The sequence below is a fragment of the Mus musculus genome, chromosome 11, assembly GCF_000001635.26.
Source record: "Mus musculus strain C57BL/6J chromosome 11, GRCm38.p6 C57BL/6J".
Classification (NCBI taxonomy): Eukaryota; Metazoa; Chordata; class Mammalia; order Rodentia; family Muridae; genus Mus; species Mus musculus.
In genome coordinates, this window is record NC_000077.6 from 115,416,621 (window position 1) to 115,439,331 (window position 22,711).

General features: G+C 49.9%; 2 protein-coding genes across 8 annotated transcripts in view; one reads left to right on the plus strand and one right to left on the minus strand.

Annotated features, from left to right (window-relative positions):
- Nucleotides 1-3,299, minus strand: part of Atp5h (ATP synthase, H+ transporting, mitochondrial F0 complex, subunit D) — a 4,229-nt gene extending 930 nt beyond the window's left edge. Inside the window, exons 1-4 of one of the 2 annotated variants that reach the window (XM_006534254.2) lie at nt 2,572-3,283; nt 1,766-1,896; nt 1,219-1,315; nt 233-304 (exon numbers count right to left, since the gene is read on the minus strand). In XM_006534254.2, coding sequence (XP_006534317.1) covers nt 233-304; nt 1,219-1,315; nt 1,766-1,887 — 291 coding nt within the window. In that variant the 5' untranslated portion in view covers nt 1,888-1,896; nt 2,572-3,283. Of the gene's footprint in view, nt 1-232; nt 305-1,218; nt 1,316-1,765; nt 1,897-2,571 lie in introns of both variants that reach the window. The other variant, NM_027862.1, reaches the window with a different exon arrangement.
- A 174-nt stretch (nt 3,300-3,473) lies between these two features.
- On the plus strand, nt 3,474-14,654 carry Kctd2 (potassium channel tetramerisation domain containing 2). 6 transcript variants are annotated; one of them, XR_003949502.1, is made up of 7 exons: nt 3,525-3,886; nt 5,363-5,471; nt 7,864-7,955; nt 10,813-10,908; nt 12,660-13,162; nt 13,266-13,406; nt 13,693-14,654. XR_003949502.1 is itself a non-coding variant. In XM_006534166.4 (7 exons), exons 1-6 carry the CDS (start codon nt 3,548-3,550, stop codon nt 13,144-13,146), a joined length of 894 nt encoding a protein of 297 aa, XP_006534229.1. In that variant the 5' UTR covers nt 3,525-3,547; the 3' UTR covers nt 13,147-13,162; nt 13,266-13,406. The 6 variants fall into 6 exon arrangements, 3 of the variants coding, with proteins under 3 accessions (NP_899108.3, XP_006534229.1, XP_011247546.1); XR_388525.4 differs by having other exon boundaries at nt 12,660-12,785; XM_006534166.4 differs by lacking the exon at nt 13,693-14,654 and having other exon boundaries at nt 12,660-12,785; nt 13,015-13,162.
- The last annotated feature ends 8,057 nt before the right edge of the window (nt 14,655-22,711 follow it).

Sequence of the window (22,711 nt, forward strand, 5' to 3'; positions counted from 1 at the left end):
TACCCTTGCTACTCAGAATTAAGGAAGCTGCAGGGTCTGATCGTGGTGGCACTTGCTTATAATCCCCACCCTTGGGAGGCTGAAGCAGGGGGATCACCATGAGTGTGAGGTTAACCAAAGTGACACAGTGACACCTTACAATAAAACAAACAAAAACCAAGAAAATTTTGGAGGGGAAAAAACCAAAACCAAAAACTTAAAACAACCACAGAAATGCCCACGCACTACTTACATCCTCCTTCTCCTCCTGGTCCACCAGGGCTGTGTATTTATCCTCAGGCACAGGAATCTTCAGGGCATTATACTATAAACAAGGACAGACACGTCACTCTTGTAGCCCAAAAGTCTGTAAGCTGAAAGCCTCTACTTCTTAGAGGCTACATGGGACACTCTCACTTCCTACGATCTCTGTGTGTGGTGGGGAGACTCGGAAGGCCCCCTCCGCCCATCACTAATCACACAGGACCCGCCCACGTTTCCTTCTCATAGCAAGGATCACTTTGCCTCCCCATCTCAAAAGGGCTCCCACACCTGATAACAGCCACTCAGCATCTTACAGTCTAAGACATTCTTTTTCACACAGAACCCTTGAGGGCTGACTGGTGGGAATCATATTTGCAAATGAGGTATTTAGTATTACAGCCCTGGCACTGTATGCTAAGCCACACAGTGCAGGTCTTCTAGAAGCATCTTCAAATAATAAGCAAATGAACTCTGGATCCAGAGACATTATATTATTGTACTTAATGTGCAGGTACCAAAAGAACACAGGTCACTGATGGGGCTGGAGAGACGGCTCAGCAGTTTTGTGCACTGGCTGCTCTTCCAGAGGACCTAGGTTCAATTCCCAGCACCCACATGGCATCTCACAACAGCCTGTGACTCTAACTCTGGAGCATCTGGTACCACCAAGCTTCCTCTGGAATATACGCAGGAAAAACACCCAGAGACAGGAAACTCATGTTTTTAAGAGAAGAGGTTGGAGAAGGGGGTCGGGGGGAGGAACTGTTAGTTTACAAGGAGGAGGCAGGCAAGAGACTAAAGGCCCTCCAAGTCCTTCAGCTCCTGGGAGCAAGGCTACCTGTACTGCCAAGTGACTGAACCCTGATTCTCTACAGGTGCTCACAAAATCCACCCCAGGGCCTTTGGCCAAACCCACTCCCCCCACCTGCCAGCCCCTTGCAAGATAGACCTTTACTTAATTATCTGAAGACTCACCTTCTTTTCAAAATCATCCACCAAGCCAGGCTTGGCCACATTGGCCCTGTAGTAAGCCCAGTCAATCGCAGGTGGTTTCTCAGACAGACTAGCCAACCTACTCGTATGGAAAAGGAAGTCAGCATTGTTATTCCCGGACTGGAATGAGCAAAAGACACTAGTTACACAGCAACCTCCTATCCCTGACACACTGGAGTGTCAAGCACACTTTTATCTGAAGGGCCACCACAAAAATGCTTTCATTTGCAGAACACATTGTTTCTTTCCTCTTGTCGAACTATTAGAAATGCCTAGCTAGGGCTGGCAAGATGGCTAAGTGGGTAAAGGGGCTTGTTGCTAAACCTGAGGACCTGTATTCAATACCCAAGACTCATCACATAGTTGAAGGCAGAGAGCCAACCCCACAAGTTTTCCTTTTGATATGGCACACACAGCAGCAGATTCGAACTCATATACTTACTAAATACTAAGTGGATGTGATAAATGTCAAAACATTGCTTCCAGGTTCAGCATCAAGGATGGGGGCTCCCTCTTACAGCATACTGACCTGGCGTGGAAGGTCTCATTCCAGGACTTCAGGGCATTTCCAATTGCCTTCTGGTTTTGGGGCATGACCTCCACAAAAGATACCCAATCAATGGTTTTTAGAGCAAGTTTACGCCCAGCCATCTTGGGATACTAGAAAACAAAACAGCGCCTTTGGAGAGAACCCCTGAAGGAGACCATTCCAGAGAAATACAAGTCGTTAAGAGACGGATCAGCTCAAGCATTTGATGGGTATATATATGCAACAGATGAAAGAATTCGGATTTAAACCAGGAAAGAGGGCTAGGGATGTAGCTAGTTGCTAGAATGCTTGCCTGGCATGGACAGAGTCCTGGGTTCCCTCTCCAGCACCAGAAACACTGAGGTAGAGGCAGAGAATCAAAGTTCAAGGTCACATGAGAGATGTGGGAGCTTGTCTCAATACATCAAAATAAAGCTCTACAACCCAGAATATAAACATGTTCTCTCCTACCAGGCTGCCCTTCCTCTATCCCAACTCATTTCTATTCTTTGCAGACACTTCTAAAGGAAGTCATAAGCTGCCCAAAGGCTAACTAAGCTACTGTGTTTTGGCCACTGACTCTCCACCACAACCCCGGCCATTCACTCGAACTGTCCTGCCCAGGTCATCCTGTCCACAGCACACATACTGTGCACTTTCAGAGGCATTTTTACACAAATGATACTGTGAAAAGAAAGTGACTGAAGCGGTCTTGAGACCAAAACAAGACGAGATACAGAAAATAACTATGAAGAGAGCCAACCGAAAAGTGGAAACCATCTACACAAGCTCTGAGTGGGGGATACCTTCCTATCGATCAAAGTTGTCAAATGCCGGTCTCTCTCCTTCCTTCCTTCCTTCCTTCCTTCCTTCCTTCCTTCCTTCCTTCCTCAGTACAGCTTACGTCTCTAAGAGACAGAGACAGAGACTAAGACAGTTGTCAAGTGAACTAAGGATGCCAGAGAACGAAGTGCACTGGAGAAAGCAGGAGTTACAGACTTTTTGTTATCTGATTCATCTCTAGCGCTGGTTGTTTCTCAGACAAATTGGCCAGCCTGCTCTCATACACAGGTCATAAGCATAGAGAATGACCAATAGTTAATTAGATCAATCGGTAAACCTCATGAGGAATAGGAATCCTCCATTCGAAGGGAAGGACGTAGAGTTGAAGTCTGCTAGGTGTCTTGTCCTCTCTGAAAGTTACCACCCTAACTCTGTGATGCTTTCCCGACCCCTAAACTCCACTCCTGAGATCGCCACACAGTGTGAGACAAAAGTCTGTGGCAACATCTAAATTCACGGTGATTGGCTAAGTCACTGCCAGGCCCCAGGCTCGCCCCGCGGGAAAGCGAGCAGGGCAAAGCAGTGACCTCGGGCGCTCTGCTAGCGGGGCAGCTCGAAGGCCCGATGTCCTCCGTGGAGCTGGAACAAGTGTGGAAGCGAGGTCTGGAATACAATACAAAAGAGTCCGTGGAGATTCGACCCAACACCTCAGACCCCACTCACCTTCACCGACCCCCGGCGGAGTGCTCTCTCTCCAGCAAGCAAGGAACGGAAGAGAGTTGCCGGAAGTTCTCTCCTTGGCCAATCCGAACGAGCAATAGGCGGGTCTCATGTCACACTTCAGCCAATGAGCATGGAGTCCCGTCCTGGAAGGCGGGCGCGGCGCCTGCGCCGTCGGGGTCCCTTTTCCCCCTGCCCCACGCCCGCCGATGGGCCGGCCCGGCTCTCCCCGCCGAGGAGTCGGCCGGCCCGGCGGCGCGCGGGCAGCGGCGGCCCAAGATGGCGGAGCTGCAGCTGGACCCGGCAGTGGCGGGGCTGGGAGGGGGTGGCAGCAGTGCGATGGGCGACGGCGGCGGCTCGGGCCGCGGACCCCCCAGCCCTCGCCCTGCGGGCCCGACACCCCGCGGACACGGCCGCCAGCCCGCCGCCGCCGCGCAGCCGCTGGAGCCCGGGCCCGGACCTCCGGAGCGGACGGGAGGCGGCGGGGCCGCCCGCTGGGTCCGGCTCAACGTGGGCGGTACCTACTTCGTGACCACCAGACAGACCCTAGGCCGGGAGCCCAAGTCCTTCCTCTGCCGCCTGTGCTGCCAGGAGGACCCGGAGCTGGACTCCGACAAGGTGCGCCCCGCCCTCGGGCGCGCCCCCGGGTGTTGGGACCCATTCCAGGCTGGTGCTCCGATCTCTGGGACGCGTTTCCCTCCAGCGGGTCCTGCAAACCCGGACTTGAGTCCACTCTCTTCCCCCCGAGTTAGCACTGGCCACCTCAGAATGATCTCCCGTCCCAGTTCTGCCCCATCTTCAGGCACACTCCGGTTTCCCTTCGCACCCCGCTCTTTTCTCAGCTGCTCCTGCGTGGAGTTGTCTACCTGCACCCACGGGAGCCCCCTTCGTGCTCCTGTCACATTCCCTGCCCCTCCTGGGGACCACCCCTTCTCAGATCTGCATGAGTTTTTCTTTGGCTCCCGGGCGGCCCCCTGCTGCTGGTGCCAAATGCATTCAGAACTGGGTCAGGGTGAATGACCACATCTTGGTCACTTTCGGAGGACTCAGGTCCTGTTCCATCCCTGTGTAAAGTGGTATTAAACTCGGGGTTTAATGATAGCGTCCACTACTGAAGGCTGCAGGAAGTGCTTGTGATACATCCTGTGGTGGTGATAAAATCCTGGTCCCAGACCTTTTGTGCCGTAACAGTCACCGTTTCGGTACATTTTTGAAAGTAAATGCACTCCTTGGAAAGATGGGCTGATAGGTTAGGACCCAGAGAATGTGTAGCGTCAAACACAGGGTTGAGCAGTGGCAAGACGTCATTCATTTCCAGTTTGAACTGTAACTTTTGCAGGTTGACCTTTGACTCTCAAACGCATCCATACCATAAAGCACTCCCATGGTTAGTAGACTTGCATAAACCCTTAATCAGTTTCATCTGTTCTCTGATACCAAATTGATGGGAACCTTAAGAGATTCCAGAACTCCTGTTTATAGGGAATTATTTTTATATACCCTAAATCTTCCTTATGGCCAACACAAGCCAGTTTCTTGTTTCTTTTACTGTAAAGATGAGTAGGATTAAAGTTGCTCTGAGCCAAGTCCTGGCAGTACCAAGCTTCCTCTGGGCACAGAGATAGGGTGTGTGAGATTGCAGCTGCCAGTGCAGACTCCCACTGATGTTGGCCTTGGGCTCAGGAGAACTGCCAATAGAATGGAAGTTTTCTCAGAATTAGGACTGTAGTCCAGGGGCAGTGAAGGAGTCAGAACGCTTAACACAGCTATGAGATTTCCTTCATCCCCTCCCTGTAGCTGGTACCCTACAGAAGAATGTTAACAGAATGTGGGTCTACCCAGTAAATAAAGGCCTGGGCAGTGGGAGTGACTGTGCGTCTAAGACATCTGACCTGAAATGATCTTAAAGCCAGCCTCTGGTCAATAGTTTAAAATAAGCAAACTGTAGCAAAACCGGCTCAGTAAATAAATAAATAAATAAATAAATAAATAAATAAATGGTTTTTAGCTGACATAGTGACTGTTGCCTGAGTGCCCCGGCGGATTAGGGAAATGCTATTTAGAAAATGTTGCTTGGCTGTGCTCGGTTGACAGGACGAGACTGGAGCGTATCTGATTGACAGAGACCCTACCTACTTTGGTCCTATCCTAAACTACCTCCGCCATGGGAAACTCATCATTACCAAGGAGTTGGCAGAAGAAGGTAAGGCCACCTGTCTGGTTTCAGACTTGTGGTTGATTAGAGCTGCTTCGAGGACTTCCGGTTTGGTTTGGGATCGCCCCTGAGCTTGCGCAGGTGGGAGAGTTAGTGAAAGTAAGCGGGTAGCCTCCAGCTCCCGGGCTTGTGCAAACGCCTGGAAGGAGGCTGTGCGGAGCTGGGTCAGCTGTAGTGTGGAGCCGGCTTGCTCCGCTCGCAGAATCTGCTTTAGGCTTGTAAACCTGTGTCCCCATCACATGTGTCATATTTGCGGTGAGTGCCTGAAGCGCCACGTCTTCGTCAGCCAGGTGTTTTCATTTTTCCATTTTCCTTTGGACTTGTGAAAATAATGTTAATAAATGCCTGACCTCATTTCCTAAGACTCTGGTCTCATGCTTCTCTGTGAAGTCGTGCAGCTGACCTGATTCACTCTCCAACTCACTGTGAGGCAGGCGTGTCGCAGGCTCCTTGTCATTCCACTTTGTAGGACATTTGGATCGTAAGTGGGTCTAGGCTTCTATGTAAAAGGACTGCCTGGTCTCTGGAGGCATCCAGTGGAAATTTGGAGTCCTTTCCTAAATCCAGGGCCCCTGATCTAGAACCCGTACCTTTGGATAGCAAAGCTTGTACTAGAAACCCTCATTAGTGAAGTGGCTCAGGAGCAGCTCCATTGGGTCCAGAAAGAGGAACTGTTCGTTCTTGCCCATTCTCTGTCTCATGGCCCCTTCCCTGCTTACTCTTTCTCCCTGAAGGGAGTCTGTCTATAAATGCCCTTTTAAAACAAATCACGCAGTGCAGTGGTGGCGCACATCTGTAATCCCAGCACTCAGGAGGCAGAAGCAAGTGGCCAGCCTGGTCTACAGAGAGAGTTCCAGGACAGCCAGGGCTACACAGAGAAACCCTGTGTGGAAAAAAAAAATCATTTCAGATGCATACATAAGAAGTAGGAAAAGGCGTAATAAATTCCACACACATTGTGTTAGCTGGTAGCCGCTTAATGATCTTTTTATGTCTTTAATAAAAACAAAACAAACAAACAAACAAAAAAACAGTAAACTTCGTTGAGCCAGCAAAGTGACTCACCAGGTAATAGCTCTTGTTGCCGAGCCTGGCAACCTGAGTTCAGTCCCTGTCAAACCCATGATAGGAGGAAAGGAAGAACGCAGCAAATTGTCCTCTGACCTCCTTTTCACCCATACCACAAATGGATAAATGTGGTTTCCTTTGTTTTTCTGAGACAGAGCCTCAGTCTGTAGTGCTGGCTGACTTTGAACTCACAGAGTCTGCTGCTGCTGCTGCTGCTGCTGCTGCTGGGATTAAAGGCATTAAAGCCACCACACCTGACAACAATAAATAATTGACAGAAATAATTTTGAAAACACTTTATTTTGAAATAATTTTGGGCTTAGAAAAAGAAAGCATGACTAATACAAAGTTTCCTTTACCAAGATTCACCAGCTTTGGTCATTTATTTGGCTTGGTTTGGTTTGGTTTGGTTTTGAAGCCACTAAACTTTGTCCCCTGGGCGCTTCTACCCCTACCTCTCCTCCCTCAGTCTCCTAAGAGGTTTTACTTCTGAACTGTTTGAGGCTAGATTTTGAATTCTGTTCCTTAATAATTCTCAGCCAGGCGTGGTGGCACACGCCTTTAATCCCAGCACTCGGGAGGCAGAGGCAGGTGAATCTCTGAGTTCAAGGCCAGCCTGGTCTACAGAGGGAGTGCTATACAGAAAAACCCTGTCTCAAAAAGTAATAATAATTCTCTGTGTTACTCTAAAACCAGGACCTTGGCATGATCCTCCTTAACAGCTCAGGAGATTTGATATTGATTGTTTATCTGCACCCCTTCCCAGCTTCTCAATCGTAATAATGTTCATTAGAGCATTTTTTTTCCTAGCTCAGGAGCAGATATCCCATAATTACTCTATCTAAAATCTTTGATTTTGTTTACCACGAGAGGAGCCACTGATTGCCCCCCCCCACACACACACGTTTGTTATTAGTTGAGGCAAGATTTCTGCCACTGCCCAGCCTGACTGAAATAATTATCCTATTAAACGTGTAAGTTAATATACATGTCTCTATCAATCTGTCCTTTTTAGAGAAAACAAGAAAAGGCTGCAGGGTTGGGAACTGTCCAGTGTGGCAGGTTCCAGGAACAGGTGACATAGGGACATAGTGAGCAGGACGGGTGAGACGGGAGGGTGCACCCTGTGTTTGATTCCCCTCAGTGTGAACTCTGTGGGCAAGCCCTGGAGAACAGAGTCAGATTTACATTTCCTAGGCTGAAGGGGAGATGAGATTTGTGTTTGGAAAATGCAGTACTTGGAAGGCAAGCCTTGCCTTGCTGTTCCCCCTGGGCTCACACCTCTCTGACCACAGCCTGGTCCTTCTTCTAGGTGTGCTGGAAGAAGCAGAGTTTTACAATATCGCATCTCTCGTGCGGCTGGTTAAGGAAAGGATACGAGACAATGAGAACAGAACTTCACAAGTAAGATGTCTGGAACTGCTAAGGACAAAACCTGTCCAGGCAGCTGTCTGTCTGTCTGTCTGTCTGTGATGTGAAAAGGATGCTCTGCCCTCTGGGCTGGAGGGCCAGGCTGGTTCAGAGTGGGAACTGAGGAGCGGAGGAGACAGAGCAGCCCCAGCCCTTCAGGATAGTGGTACTGTTCAACAGTGGCTGTGGGAAGGGCCCAGCGAGGTCTTGCACTCCCCTGCCTCAGCTTCCCTAGTGCTGGGATTGCAGCCCAGAGAGCTCGTTCTTACTGGTGGAGCATGAGTCCCTCAGAGGAAGCCTACAAGCCACTCAGAAGCGTCTGAGTCGTGCTGTGGAGAACACGATGTTCAGCCTCATGCTCTCACAGCTTTGGGTTTTTATACCGACTTAGATGTGATAATGAAAGTGCCTCCTGTAAGGCAGGCAGAGAGTGGGGCATACTCCAGCTTCTCCCAGCCCTTCATCAGTGCTGAGCCCTTCCTTCTGTGGGTGGGAGCCCTTGGGATTTTGTAACAGGGGAGGGTCTTTGCTCCCAAGAACTTTGGAGTCTAGCAAGAGAGAAAAGACTCTCTTCTTTGTATAAGAACGGCCATAGCCACCTGTCTGATGACAAGTGGTGTCTTCCCATTAAAGAAAGGTCAATCAGCTGCTTAGCCACTCCTCTGAGGCGTTTGCAAAGACGGGAGGCTTACTCTGTCTGCTAGAAGGCTTTTTGTTGATGTCCACAGTAGACTTCTACTTGGTAGATGGGAAACAGGACCCTGTGCTCTCTACTTCTGGCCATCTTCCATCCCCAGGGCATCTTGCCTTGTAGATATTTAGTAATAGAGGTCCTGGAAGTCTAGCTTTACCCCCAGCTTCCCACAATCTAAAATAAAAGAGTGCTTAGTAGAAGTTTTATGGTACCCTGAATTGTGTAATCTGAAGCCACCCGAATCCTGGAGCCTGAGTGCTCTGCATCCCTGGCAATGAGTTGCTCCCTTGAGAGCATCCTAGGGTTTCTATTTGACGGCAGCAGTTACTGAATCAGCCCTCCAGGCTCGGAGGCTTCAGCACCGACAGACACCCAGTTGGAAGCTTTCTGGTTCTGGGAAAGCCAGGGCCTTTTATGTTGATGATCTCCCATCTGTCCTTTTCATGAAGAGAACGCTGAGAAGTGGGATGGTAGTAATATTGAAAGGTGCCCTCTTTCCTGTCTATGTCTTCTCAGATTCAGTTGGTTGGCTGTGTAGATTTCTAGATCTTACCTCTTTGAACTTGTGCACTGCCAGATGTACAAGGCAGGTGTTCAAGCAGAGCCCGAGGTGTGGGGTCCCTAAGCCCGTGTTTGCCGTGGTCTCGTCTCTTCTCTGTCTGTCTGTCTGTCTGTCTGTCTGTCTCTCTCTCTCTCGGTGTCTGACAGGTTTCTAAATACTTTTCTGTTCATGTATGTTTGTGTATTTATTTGGTAGTTAGTCTTGATTCTTTTTGGAGCACAGGAGGATTGACTCTGGAAGAGGAAAAAGAGAGCCAACGGCAGCTTAGATCCTAGGGACTTTGCCCACTCTGGCCAATATCACAGATTTTGGGATGCCCTGATTGCTTCCAAAATGTATAGGCAAATAAATGGCTAGAACCAAAGGGGTTGTCAGCGGTTTGTCTGTATTTACAAAGAAGGGTGTTCCTGTCTTAGAGCTGTGTTGTAGTCATTATCCTCTGGTTTATGGTTTTGCCTCTCAGTGTGTCTGTCTAGGGTGGAAGCCAGGGTCACACAGTACTAGACAGTGACTCCGCTGCTGAGCCACATACCCAGCCCCAAAAGACACTTTTTATGTTTCTTAGAGTTTTGACATGCAGCCTCTTTGTACAGCCCTAGCTCTCCTGGACTCTCTGCCCTCCTGTTTTAGCTTTCTGAGTGCTCCACACCCACCACAGTTACTCAGGAAATCCTAGGCCATGGGGAAGCTAGGCAGGAATGCAGACAGAAAATAAATGTTTCTTTCTTGTTGTCTCACACCTCTGTAACAGGAATATACTGTTAAACACTGGCAGCTTCCTGGTAGCCTCAGCAAAGGGAAACTAATGAGTATCTGTAGAGTGTGTGTTTTCTTCTTGATGTGACAATATATTAATACAAAGTTGCCATTGGCAGGCAGCATGCTGTAGTCCCAACACATGGGAAATGAAAACAGGGCAGAATCAGGAGTTTGAGACCAGGTTGGGATATACAGTGAATTCCAGGACATTTTCGACAGACGTGCCAGGTGTGATAGTGCATGCTGTTAGCCCAGTGCTTGGGAGGCAGAGGAAGATGAATCTTGAGTTCAAGGCCAATGTGTTCTACATAATGAGTTCCCGGACAGCTAGGACTACATAGTGAGACCCTGTCTCAAAAAGAAGACAGTATGAGGCTGAACAGCTGGCTCAGCAGGTAAGAGTCCCTGCTGGACTGGCTAAGGACCTGTGTTGAGTGTCTTACAGCCACCTGTAACTTCAGCTCCAGGGAGTCCTACATCTTCATAGGTCTTCTACGGACACCCACAAACACATGCCATACACATACATACACATAAATAAAAATAGCTTTTCCAAAAGGTAATTTCCATAACCATTTATATTTAGTCTGGAGCACCAAAATTACATTGCGTATTTTAGCATCTAAGTAACATATAAAAAGTGACTTTCCTATTGTCACACGAGCTGTCCGTTGCCTTGCTTTCTGTTCTTGTAGCTGGTGAGCTTTCCTGCACCCCATGGTGCTGTTTGGAGAGTGAGGTAGTGGGTGGTCTGAGAACCTACTCCCAGGCAACTGTGGGCGGTGGGTCCTGCTGGGGGCCCCCACGCTGCTGACCTAGTCGGCCTGTTGTTGCAGGGCCCCGTGAAGCACGTGTACAGGGTCCTGCAGTGTCAAGAGGAAGAGCTCACGCAGATGGTCTCCACTATGTCTGATGGCTGGAAATTTGAACAGGTATGTTGCTCAAAGAGAAGCAACCCCAGCATGTCATCTCAGGGAGTCACAACCAGCCAGGCAGTAGCCCCGAGGTGGGGGTGAGTGAGGTGTGTGACCCTATTTTCATTCAAAGAAAAGAGCTCCTTGGTGTGCATTGCTCGCTCAGTGCTGTGCCGGGCAGGCGGCTGGGGAGGGCTGGGAAGAGGACCGAGGCTTTTCTGGCTTCACATCCGGAATCGGAACTTGGCAGTGCCGGTATGTCATGAAAGACTCAGAAGCGCCTCCTTTTGCTTGTCTCTGCCTCAGAGATTTCCTGTCAGAAGTGCTCTGCCATTCTGTTAGTCCTAAAGAAGGCTGGCTTCAACAGGAGCCGTATAATTCTGGGTGTGTGCATCGCAGTGTGCTGTGGGGGATCAGACACACGAGTGTGCAGGGTCATTTCCCAGCATTCTCTTTCCCTTCCTATGCCTTGTGCTTAGAATGGGGGTCATTTGAACAGAAAGCCCCTGAGAATCTGGATTTACCACTTCCTTCCATTAGGTGGCAGCCTAGTGCATCTCCTGTTGCCTCAGCCCTGGGGCGGGAGCCTGCGTGAAGGGAGTGAGCTTTTGTCTGGAGGTGACTGCGTTTACGTGGCGCTGCAGAGCCAGCTGACCTGGCACCAGAAGGTCACTGAAGGAACAAAAGCCACAGCTTGTATCAAGGCTGTCACTTTATAGCTAGAGAGAGAGGTCCCTCTCTCCCTTCAGGATCAGTCCCACTGTCACATGGGTCCCTCGTTCCCAGTCAGCTGTGGGTGGCCAAATGCTGCACAACGTTTATAGTCACGGCTGTTTTTCCTGGAGCATAATCTGAAGCAGAAGTTATTTTTATAAATTACATGTAAAAAATTAAAGTAAAAATAGATGCGTGGCTTTTCTTTGTGAAGGTGATAGATGGTTTTTAATGTGACTTTTATGTTATCGCAGTCCTGGGGTTTGAACCTGTGGCCTCATGCAGTCCAGGCACGTGCCCTGCTAATGAGCTGTGCTTCTAGTCCTGAAGTGGAGATGTCCTAAGGGAGAGTGAAGTCTATTCTTATTGTCTCCAAGGTGTAGATGAGAAAGGGGAGTGTGGGGCACCCCAGCCTTGCGACAGGAGGACCCGGCTTGAGGCTGTGAGTGCTTACGAGGCTACACTCGCTCTCTGCCGGCCTCCTCTGTGTGCACTTCCACTTTAGAGTTCAATGCTGGATTGTGTCTCCAAGAAGGTTAAGAATACCATGGCTTGTGACTTTTGGTGGCCACAGAGTGGTTCTCTTGGTACTGCCACGTCTCTGTGTTCAGTCTCTTGTCTAGAGAAAGTACGAGTGGGAGCAGGTGGGGCTGAGGAGGGCTCATTTGCTTGGTGGCGTACCTCAGTGGACACAGGCAGTGACTACATTACTGACGCTCCTGATGCCTTTGGGATGGTGTCGAGTGCTTGGGTGAGGGGGAGAGGATAGAACTCAGACCCGTCTTCCTCATGATTGGCTTCTCCTCCCTAGATTGGAGATCCGTTTAATCCTACCTCAGAGAATGTTTATTCTCTGAAGGATAAAGCTACAAAGTCCAGTTGAGGGAGGGGAGGGTTCTGTGGCAAGGAAGTTGGTTTGGTTTGGTTTGGGTTTTGTGGTTTGATTTGGTTTTGTGGGGGGGGGGTGTTTGTTTGTTTGTTTGTTTTGCCCTTGAGTGTTCTTAGGTCCTGTCTGTATGGTTGCAGAGTCATCCACCATCTTTGTGTTTTGTCAGTTAATCAGCATTGGCTCTTCCTATAACTATGGAAATGAAGACCAGGCAGAATTCCTCTGTGTTGTCTCCAGAGAACTAAATAATTCTACCAATGGCATCGTCATAGAGCCGAGCGAAAAGGCCAAGGTAGGACACTGCTTCTTTCCCCCAGCTGTCCTCTGCCTCCCTGTGCCCAGCTCTCTCCAGCTTTGCCAGGTTGCTGCTGGCTTTCTTCCACTCCTTCTGCAGCTACGAGCTTCCTCTCACCACACTCTGCTAGAGGCTGGATTTAAATCAGGATTTGTTGGGTCTGGGGAGGTGGCAAGCATAGCCAGACTGGTGAGCCCCAGCTTCAGTGAGAGCCCTCGTCCCCAAGGGAAAACAAAAGGAGGTGGAGAGTGACAGAGTGACAGAGCAAGAGGAGCCGTTTCCACTCTGGCCGCCACCCTGCATGCACACCCACACATGTGCACACTTATGCCACACTCGAAAAGCTGATGGGAGCTGAGCCTGGACCAGGGCAGGTTTGTATCCTGTCAGGATGGTGAAGGCTCTTGTTTGTGTCTAGACTCAAGTAGTGTCTGCCTTGCTCCTTGACAATCCATTCCTCCCTTCTCTTCCACACAGTGCCCTGCAGACACACACTACACACTTGTGAAGAACCTGTGTGCTGACTGTGAGCCGCTTTCTTTAACTTGGAAAACTTTGGTCTAACAGCACAGAACCTTCTGGTCATCTGTACCTGGCAAGAGAACCCATTGCACTCAGGTACCCAGTGAGCAGAGGCTCTGAGCCTGCCTTGCTAGATAGGCTGACAACAGATTGTATGCTGTCCACAGGGCCCAGAGGAAGCAACTACCGGAGGTTTTAAATCATTTTAAAATTGTTCACTGTCATCAGCTTTCCTGTGACTTAAATCCCTGCAGCCATCTGGTGCTGGAGACCCAGCCTTGCCCAGGTTGTGTACAGCTCCACCCCTGAGCTGCACCCCGACCCCATGGGCCTTGGCTCCCAACAGTTACTCAGGTGACTCTGTCTTCCCCCATCCACTTAGATTCTTCAGGAGAGAGGCTCTCGAATGTAAGCGGACAGTCTGAAGTTTCAGAACCCTGAAGGCAAGAGAGCAATCGGCCCAGCAGCTGCGACGGAGATCCTGCACCTGTACAGTAACCGAGCTACTGCAAAGCAAAGCTGCGCCTGGTCCCGAGAAGTGGTGTCCGGCCGGCCAAGCCAGAGGAGCCCCACCGCCTGGATGAAGACAGTGCGCCTCTGGCTGCACGGTCCCTTTTCAGAAACCTGCTTTTGTTTTCTAGCCAGTGTTAGAACAGACCTTCACAACAGCATCTGGGATGGGTCCCTGGCTGGAGCTTGTGGGGAGTTGGGGGGAAAGGAGTAAGGTCTAGCTCCCTGGAACAGTCTAGATGCTTTTCTAAAAGCCTGAGCCGAGGAAGAAGGCTTGTCCTGAGCTGTGCCTGGTCTCAGCCTGCGTGCGCCATGATGGACATGAGCAGCTGCTTGGACCATTCTTCCCTGGGCAGGGCATTCCGTGTTAGTGTGGTGGACCCAAGTTCTGGGTACAGAACAAAGTTGCTGAAGGACCCACAATCCTATGAACAGAGCCTCAGAGGCAGGAGGATAAGGTGTCCTGTAGTGTGGTTGGAGCGTGGGAGTTGCTGTTCCTGGTCCCACGAGTGGATCACCTGGTGTCTCTCAGCCAGGCCCCTCGTAGCCCATCCTCACCCAGAGGTTTGAGGCTGCGGCATCCTAAGCCGTGCTAGATGGACATCGGGACTGAGCAGTTGCTGTAACTGCTTCTGCAGCCTTTTCCTACCTGGTTGACCCCGTCTTCCTCCCCCAGCTTCTTGAACTGGACCAAAGAGAAAGGACTTTGTGGGCCTCTGTAATGGCTTGGGGTGAGGAAGGCTGTTCTGTGGACGCTGCCAAATGTGTCATATTGTCATAGCTAAAAGTGGTGGTGTGTTTGTGGTTGTCTCTTGAACATGCGCTGATAGGTGATACCTGTGTCTCTCCTTCATTCTTGCGACAATCTAGCTCTTCAGCATCATCGTCCCCCGCTCTGTGTGTGTGTGTGTGTGTGTGTGTGTGTGTGTGTGTGTGTGTGTGTGTGTTTTCACTCACGTGGTGGCAGTCTGTGTACTTCCTCCATCTCCTGGGCAGGAGATGCTGGCAGGCAGGGATCTGTGCCTCTATGAAGGGTACTGCAAAGCCTCTTGAGGCCCTCAGCCTGGAACTCACAACTACATTCTCCTCTCCTATGGAAGACAGAGGGGCCAGGGTCTCGTCTGTTTATCCTAGACAACTTTAAACTGACATGTGACACAAGACAGGTAAGGCTGTCTCTGGATTAACACAGGCCAAGCATTCATGGCACCTTCAACACCAAGAGTTTTCTGCATTCGATGGGTGTGGTGGCTATTGCCTTTCATCCGAGTACCTGCGAAGCAGAGGTAAGCAGATCTCTGCAAGTTCAAGGACAGCCTGGTCTACATAGAGACCCTGTCTCAATAGGGGGAGATATGAAATCTATGCATCCATTCTGTAGCACAGCTGCTACCCACGGGCTCCACCATGGCGACTTCTGGAAAGGCAGCATTGAGCTGTCTCCTCACGTGGCTGACCGTGCCCAGCTGGCTCCCTGTTCTCCAAGAGTCATCACTTCTCTATAGAAGTGCACCCATTCAGGCCCCCTGCATGTCAACTAGTGTTGTCACCTCGGGAGTCCAGTGGCTGTAACATTTTATCAACCACACCATATTAGATGGTCTGCCTTCAGAAGTGGCTCCCCCCTTCCAAAGGAGGTGTCGATTCTATCGACTTTCAGAAAAACAGAAAGGGTGGGTGGTTATATTCAAGGAAACTGAAGGGCATGGGGCAAGCTGCTCTGTCCAGAGAGCTAGAGCTTAGAAAAGGGAGCTTTGGCCCCACCCACAAGTGATGTCAAGTTGGGGGACAAAGCAGTGAATTCATTTGGAGCCGCTTGTTCCCTCACCTTGGGGGAGCCCCCTTATCCCTCTGCTTTTCTGGAACCACACCAAGTGGTCTGGACGGATACACTGCCTCCATGTTCAGCAAGGGGTGCAGAGGGTTAGGGGGCAGGCAGTACAGGCATGGGACAGACATGGGTCATCAGTCTTGCACCTGGTAAGTGTTCTCGTCACTGAACATTCCAGAAAGCTCCAGCTAGTTCTGTACAAAGGACACTGCTGAGCCTCAAGCCTAGACGCAGAGCCAGGCATTCACGGCCCTCTTGTCCTGGACGGTGGGTCGTTGCTTCCCTAGCTTTGCCTAGTGTGGTTTTAACAGTCCTGTGCTCCAGGCAACAGAGGGGGCTCACAGCTTTCCTTGAACCACTCTGCTTCTGAAAACCCGGCTAGAGAGTCTGGCTGATCACTGCAGATAGAGGTCCCTGTCACATGGCGATGTCCCAAGACCTACATGCCCCTCTGTTCTCAGGACTGTCAAATGGAAGTGTCTTTCTGCATTTTTCTTTGTCCCACCCAGGTCTTTTTCCTCTGGTCTCCTTGGTGGTGATGGACCCAGCCTACCTGTCAAGTGACTCCATTTCTCAGTTACTTCTTGGCTGTCAGAAAGGTGTAGGAAGGGAGTGATAAGAGATGCAAAGGAAGTAGGCCAAAGGGACACCCACACCTTCCAGTAAGGCCTTCGTTCCATGTCTCTGGGACCATGCCAGTCACTCTCCCATGCCCTTCGTAACTGGCTGATCATGTGTCTGAACAAAGTCTGAAGTGTTGTGACTTTTTGTCAATAAAGATAAGCAACAGCACTGGGCCTTGGACCGTGTGTGCTTTTGCTAGCTCCTGGCTCCAGTGGTCATCTTGTGATGACCTGGCTGCTTTCAGCAAACAAGTCTCCTGTACCTGTTCTGGAGTACATCTTAGAGCCCTGTTAGAACTGCCAGAGGCGTGCAGGGCCCTCTCCCTCCTCCCTTTCATCTCATTGGAGCTGAAAAGCCCCCAGGAGTGCTGAGGATAGAGCTGGACGAATAAGGGAGGGGCTCCTGAAGAGAAGTGACCAGGTGCCTATTTTGTACCAGGCAGAGGCAGGTTGAGCAGGTGGGGAGGCTCAAGGAACCAGGCGACAGATGTTGATCACAGGCTGGCATTAAGGGACGCCTTTAAAGGCCTTGTGGGGGCTGCAGCAAGGAAGAGGGGGGGAATCTACACAAACAAGTGAACAGGCTGACCAGTCCCAGAGTCACTCCAGAGGCAACCGGTTAGTGCAGTTTCCTGGGGCTGAGCACCACAGCCACAGATCTGGGTTCAGCGGCCCTTCCCTGGGTGGTAGCAATGAGAAGAGGTTGAACATACAACCTGCATGCAGTGTCAGGGGGTACTGTGGAGGGGCACTCAGCACTGTTGTCCCCAGGCTTGGTGAGGACGGAAATACCACAGTGAACCAGCGCTACCTCAGAACCAGCTGTTGGCACCAGGGAATGAGGCTGTCATTGGCGGGAAGCAACTGGAACTCTTAAGCAGCTTGGTCTTCATGTGGATCCCCCAACAACCAAGGCAGGGGGCTTACCCTAACTCTGTGGTCTGCCTCTGGATCCTCAGTGGGAGAGAATGTACCTAGTTATGCAGTGACTTGGGGTGCCAGGGTGGGTTGTTTCCCTAGGTGGGACCTCCCCCTTCTCAGAAATGACAGGGATCAGCAAGGGAACAGGTGAGAAGAGGCTACAGGAGCTGTGATTGGGATATAGACTGAATAAATAATGAAAAAAAAAAAGAAAAAGCCCTCACTTTTCCCAGCATGCTGGTCAGGAGGCTCCCAACTCCCAGAATCCTTCTTCTGACCTCTGTGGGCACCATCACACACACACACATACACACCTCACATTTACATAAAAATAAAAATCTTAAAACTGAACAAGTACTGAACACTTACCTACCATCTACTGTCACGTGACCATTGTTAACCTCTGTCTTTGCTTTATGCAGATATTATTGGGGGCATTTTTTGCTGAAAATAATTGCAGATATTGTCTTACTTCGAGCTAACGTTACTTCAGCTGGCATTCCTCTCAAATACAGGAGCAATATCACAGCTATAAAAAATAAAAATTCCGAAGCCGGGAGAGGTGGCTCACGCCTTTAATCCCAGCACTTAGGGAGGCAGAGGTAGGCAGATTTCTGAGTTTGAGGCCAGCCTGGGTTACCTCACGCCCTGTCCCAAGAAACAAACCCACACTATCACGTAAATAGCTAGTTCTTGTTCAGATTTCCCCCATTGTCTAAACACTTGGGTGCTTTTTAAAGTATTTTGTTTTTATGTGTATGAGTGTTCTGACTGCTTGTATATCTGCCCACCACGTGTCTGGCTTTCAGACAAGAGTAGCAGACTCCCTGGAGTTGGAGTTACAGACAGTTGTGCGCGACCACAAAGGAGCTGGAAATTGAATCTGGGTCCTCTGGAAAAGCAGCCAGTGCTCTAACCACTGAGCGTTCCCTCCAGCTTTTCTTTAAGCCAAAACTCTGATGTCCTCACACCAAATTCCAGTTTTAACTCTTTTTTCCTTGACATTTTATGTATTTTACGGATGCACGAGTGTGTATGCTATGGCGCACATGAGCTATCTGTGGGATCCAGTGACAAACTCGGGTCACCAGGTCCATTACCCGAAGTCCATCTCACAGGTCCTCATAACTCCCGTCCCTTAAGGTCTAAGTGAGGGCATATGACTGTAATCCCTACCCTTTGAAAAGAGAGGCAGGAGGAAAGGTCAAATGTGGGTTTGTTTCTTGGGACAGGGCGTGAGGTAACCCAGGCTGGCCTCTAACTTACTGTGTCACTGACAATGACCTTGAGCGACCCCAGAAGCAGCTCCTGCTTCCATTTCACAAGTGCAGAGATGACTGACAGGCTTGTGCTCAGGGCTTCCCGCGTGCTAGGCAAGTGTCTCCTGGTGGAGCTCTATCCCCAGGCCCAAATACTGCACAAGTTTTATTTTTTATAGCTGTGATATTGCTCCTGCCTCTCTTTCCTTCTGCCTCTCTTTCCAAAGAGATCAAAGCCAGTGTCCCCTGTATAGAAGGTTTGAGGCCAGCCTGGGCTACATGAACCCATGTCACTAAAAAAAATCCAAGCAAACTCCTGCCTTTGATAAAAAATAAATAAATAAATACAGCCTTTGGAGACTATCAGATTGACACTTGTTTATATGACAGTGTTGTTTGGAGGAGGAGCACTCATGCCTGGGTACTCATGTGAGGTCACAGGACATGCAGGAGTCAGCTCTCTCCTTCCAACATGAAGGTTCCAGGGATCAACCTCAGGTCATCAGGAGGCTGGGCTGCAAGGCCCTGCACCCGCTGCACCAGCCCGCCTCGCCCCCATCCCTTCCCCATCTCACCAGGCCCCACACAGAACTTTCTTAAGACCGGGGAGGTCGAGGTTCTTCTGTGCACCCGCAGGAAGCGGGGAGGAAATGGAGCGGGCACTGCGGTTTTTGTTTGTTTTTTTCAGGATTTAGTCCCCAAATTCCTGGTTAGTCACACAACCAAACCTTCCGTGGAGGTTAGCTGAGTGCTGGCTCATGAACAGCCCTGAATCAGTCGTTAAAGGGTCCTGGAACCGTGGATGCAATTCTCATTTCTCTGCACTGTGATAGGGGGCACGCCATGTGCCCTGGGTCTGGCTGCAGTTCACAGCCTCTCAAGCCGGGAGGGTTTGAAATCCTCAACCCGGACACCAGCCCTACCCCACAGACTGGCGCTATCGAGGGAGATGCGTGTTTGGCTCCCCAGGATGAAATTCTGAGAGGATAGAAACCTGTAAGAAAAAGGAGGAGGCAGCAACAGGAGCCCGGAGAAGTGTTCGGGAATGGAAAACAAACAGTAAGCTGCGCGCTGGCAAGCGCATGCAAAGCGATGGAGCAGCCACTGTGCTGGGACCACGTCCGGCTCCCAGCGGGAAGAGCAAACCATCTGCAGAGCCGGGAGGCACTCAGTGTGGGGATTTAAACAGGCAGTGATGCGATGCGGAGGTACTGATAACCAAGGACCAGTTGATCCTGACCAGATTCATTCTGAAAACAGCGGCTGTTACAGGGAGGGGGGCTATGTATGCTTACACTTGGTCTAGCAAACAAGGTCTCAGTCCAAGAGATGGAATCTCAGCGACACACCCTGTAGTGAGAGCCCCAGTTTCTAGCCGGAGCCTGTAGACTCTAACACAGGACTAACAAAACTTTCCTTAGCTCCCACGGATATAGAGAGAGACGCTGGAGGCCCACGTGTGCAGGGTCAGAGCCACTGGTAAAAGCCTCTGCTGTGGGGTGAGATCCTCGGGCAGCGAGGCTGAGACAGAGAGAGGCCGAAAAGGATGTGAGGTCTTTGCCAGGGCTGGAGATGCTTGGGCTCTGCTGGACTAAGGTGCCTCGGACTCCCTGTTCCCCTGGCCTTTTTTGTTTTGTTTTTTAATTTTTTGCACACACACACACACACACACACACACACACACACACACACACACACTCACATATCCACATATCTGTCTGTGCACCGTGTGTGCTCTGTGCCCGCAGTGGCTGAAGAGGGAATTGGAATCCCCCGGAGTTACAGGGAGTTATGAGCAGCCTAATGTGGGTGTTAGGAATTTAATCCAGGTCCTCAGATTCAAATGAACCTTACCCTCTTCTCCCTTACCGTGCTCAATGCACAATGACCATGACCTAGACAGAGCCAGCCAGCCACAGTGGGCCTCTTACAGCCTAGCCATAAGAACAATACAGCAGTGTATGAGAGATGCTTCCTGAAAGCCTGAACATGTTTTTTGTTTTTTGTTTTTTTTTTTTTCTCTTTTTCCATGGTAATGAGAAAATGAGACCCTCACACATACTGGCTAAGTACTTGTACATGCATTTCTATCCCCTTGAATCTTTTAAATTACTTTAAGGTTTATGTAGCCCATGCTGTCCTAGAACTCAGAGATATGCCTGCACCTGCCTCCTGGGTGCTGGGATTAAAGGCTCCATGCTCTGTTGAAGTGTGTGTGTGCACACACTCATGCGTGTCTGTGTATGAGGATGTCAGAGAGTTGCTGAATCCTTGCCATTGGAGTTACGGACAGACAGTTGGTGAGTGGCCTGATTTGGGGGCCAGGAACCAGTCCTAGGTCCTCTGCAAGAGCAATATGGCCTCTAAATCTCTGAGCCGTTGCTCCAGCCTCAGAAGTTCTTAGAAACTGAGATACACATAATTTTATGTGCATGGAAGTTTTGCCTGTCTGTTTATCTGTGCACCCTGTACATGCCTGGTGCCAGGGAAAGCAGGACTCAAATCCTCTGGAACTAGAGTTCTATCCAGATGTGAGGGTACAAAGAGCCAACCCAGGTCCTCTGGAAGAGCATCCAATGTTTTTAACTGCCAAGTCATATCCCCAGCCTTAACTACTGAGCCATCTCTCCAGCCTTAACTGCTGAGCCATCTCTCCAGCCTTAACTGCTGTGTCATGTCTCCAACACTAACTGCTGAGTCATGTCTCCAGCCCTTGATTTTTGTTTGTTGCCTTTGCTCTTTAAAAATCTATAATGGGGACTGGAGAGATGGCTCAGCAGTTAAGAGCATTGGCTGCTCTTCCAGTGGGCTGTGCTTGATTTCCAACACCCACACGGTGCCTGACAACCACCTGTAATTCTAGTTCCAGGGATTCTGACACCCACTTCCGGCCTCCACAGGCACGTGGCACACAGACATACATGCAGACGAAACACCCGACACACACACACACACATATATATAAAAGAAATTTGTAGTGAGTGCTGACTTTTCCCCATTGGCAGGATTTCATTTGGAACCTGAGATCCTTCTGTCTTCAGCCTCCTCTTGCAGAGTTTGAAATGGCAAAAGGAACAAACAAAAACCTAAAGCTGGGGTTAGAGAGATGGCTCAGCAGTTAAGAGCACTGACTGCTCTTCCAGAGGACTCAGGTTCGATTCCCAGCCCCAAGGCAGCTTACACTAGCTTTAACTCCAGTTCCAGGGGATCTGATGGCTTTTGCTCCCTCTAGGTAACACACACACACACACACACACACACACCCACACCACATACATACATACACACAGTACATATACAAACATACATATACACATGCAGGCAAAATGTTTATACACATGAAAATCGATGCAGTTTAATTTTTTAATCCCCTTGGAAAACAAAAGGCCTTAAAGCTGACAAGTCTGTCCAGGCCAAACTAAGGCAGGACGATCCGACCAGAGAGCACAGGGAGACAAACTATGGGGTAGGGGATGGGGGAGCCGGGCATACTTTTAATCCCATGTATTTGGGAGGCTAAGGCAGAAGGATCATGGATTAAGGTCATCTTTAGATAAGCAACAAGCTCAAGGCCAGTCTAGGCAGCTTAAGTAACCCACTGAGGAGAAAGCTCAGCTGACCAGGGCTTGCCCAGGGCACACAAGATCACAGTTTCAAACCTCAACATCAGGCTCTAGCGGAATCCTGATTTGATACACAATGACGAATGCAGTAGTTAAAACTTTGTATTTTTGTAATTAAACCATTATGTTTCCATAAGAGCAGAACAACGTCATATGTACAGTCTAAACACTGCAGCAGTTCCCAACATATACCAGTCTCCAGCCGGAGCAGAGGCAGGAGGCCTCGTTTGTGTTTATGTGGTGTGGCTCTGTGCAGCAGGCAAACTGCACATGGTATGTTCGGACAGCGGTGAGGTCGCTATTGCTGATGCTACACACCCTGGACACACTCCGCATTTGATTTTAGATTAATTTTTGACAGGTGGGAGTCCAGAAACTTTTCAATATCCAGAGGGTGAAAAGCTGGGTTTTAGTACCCTGGGTTTGATGCTCAGAACCTCAAAGAAAAGGAACTCCAGGGACTGGTGAGATGGCTCAGCAGGTAAGAGCACCTGACTGCTCTTCTGAAGTTCCTGAGTTCAAATCCCAGCAACCACATGGTGGCTCACAACCATCTGTAACGAGATCTGACTCCCTCTTCGGGTGTGTCTGAAGACAGCTACAGTGTACTTACATATAATAAATAAATAAATCT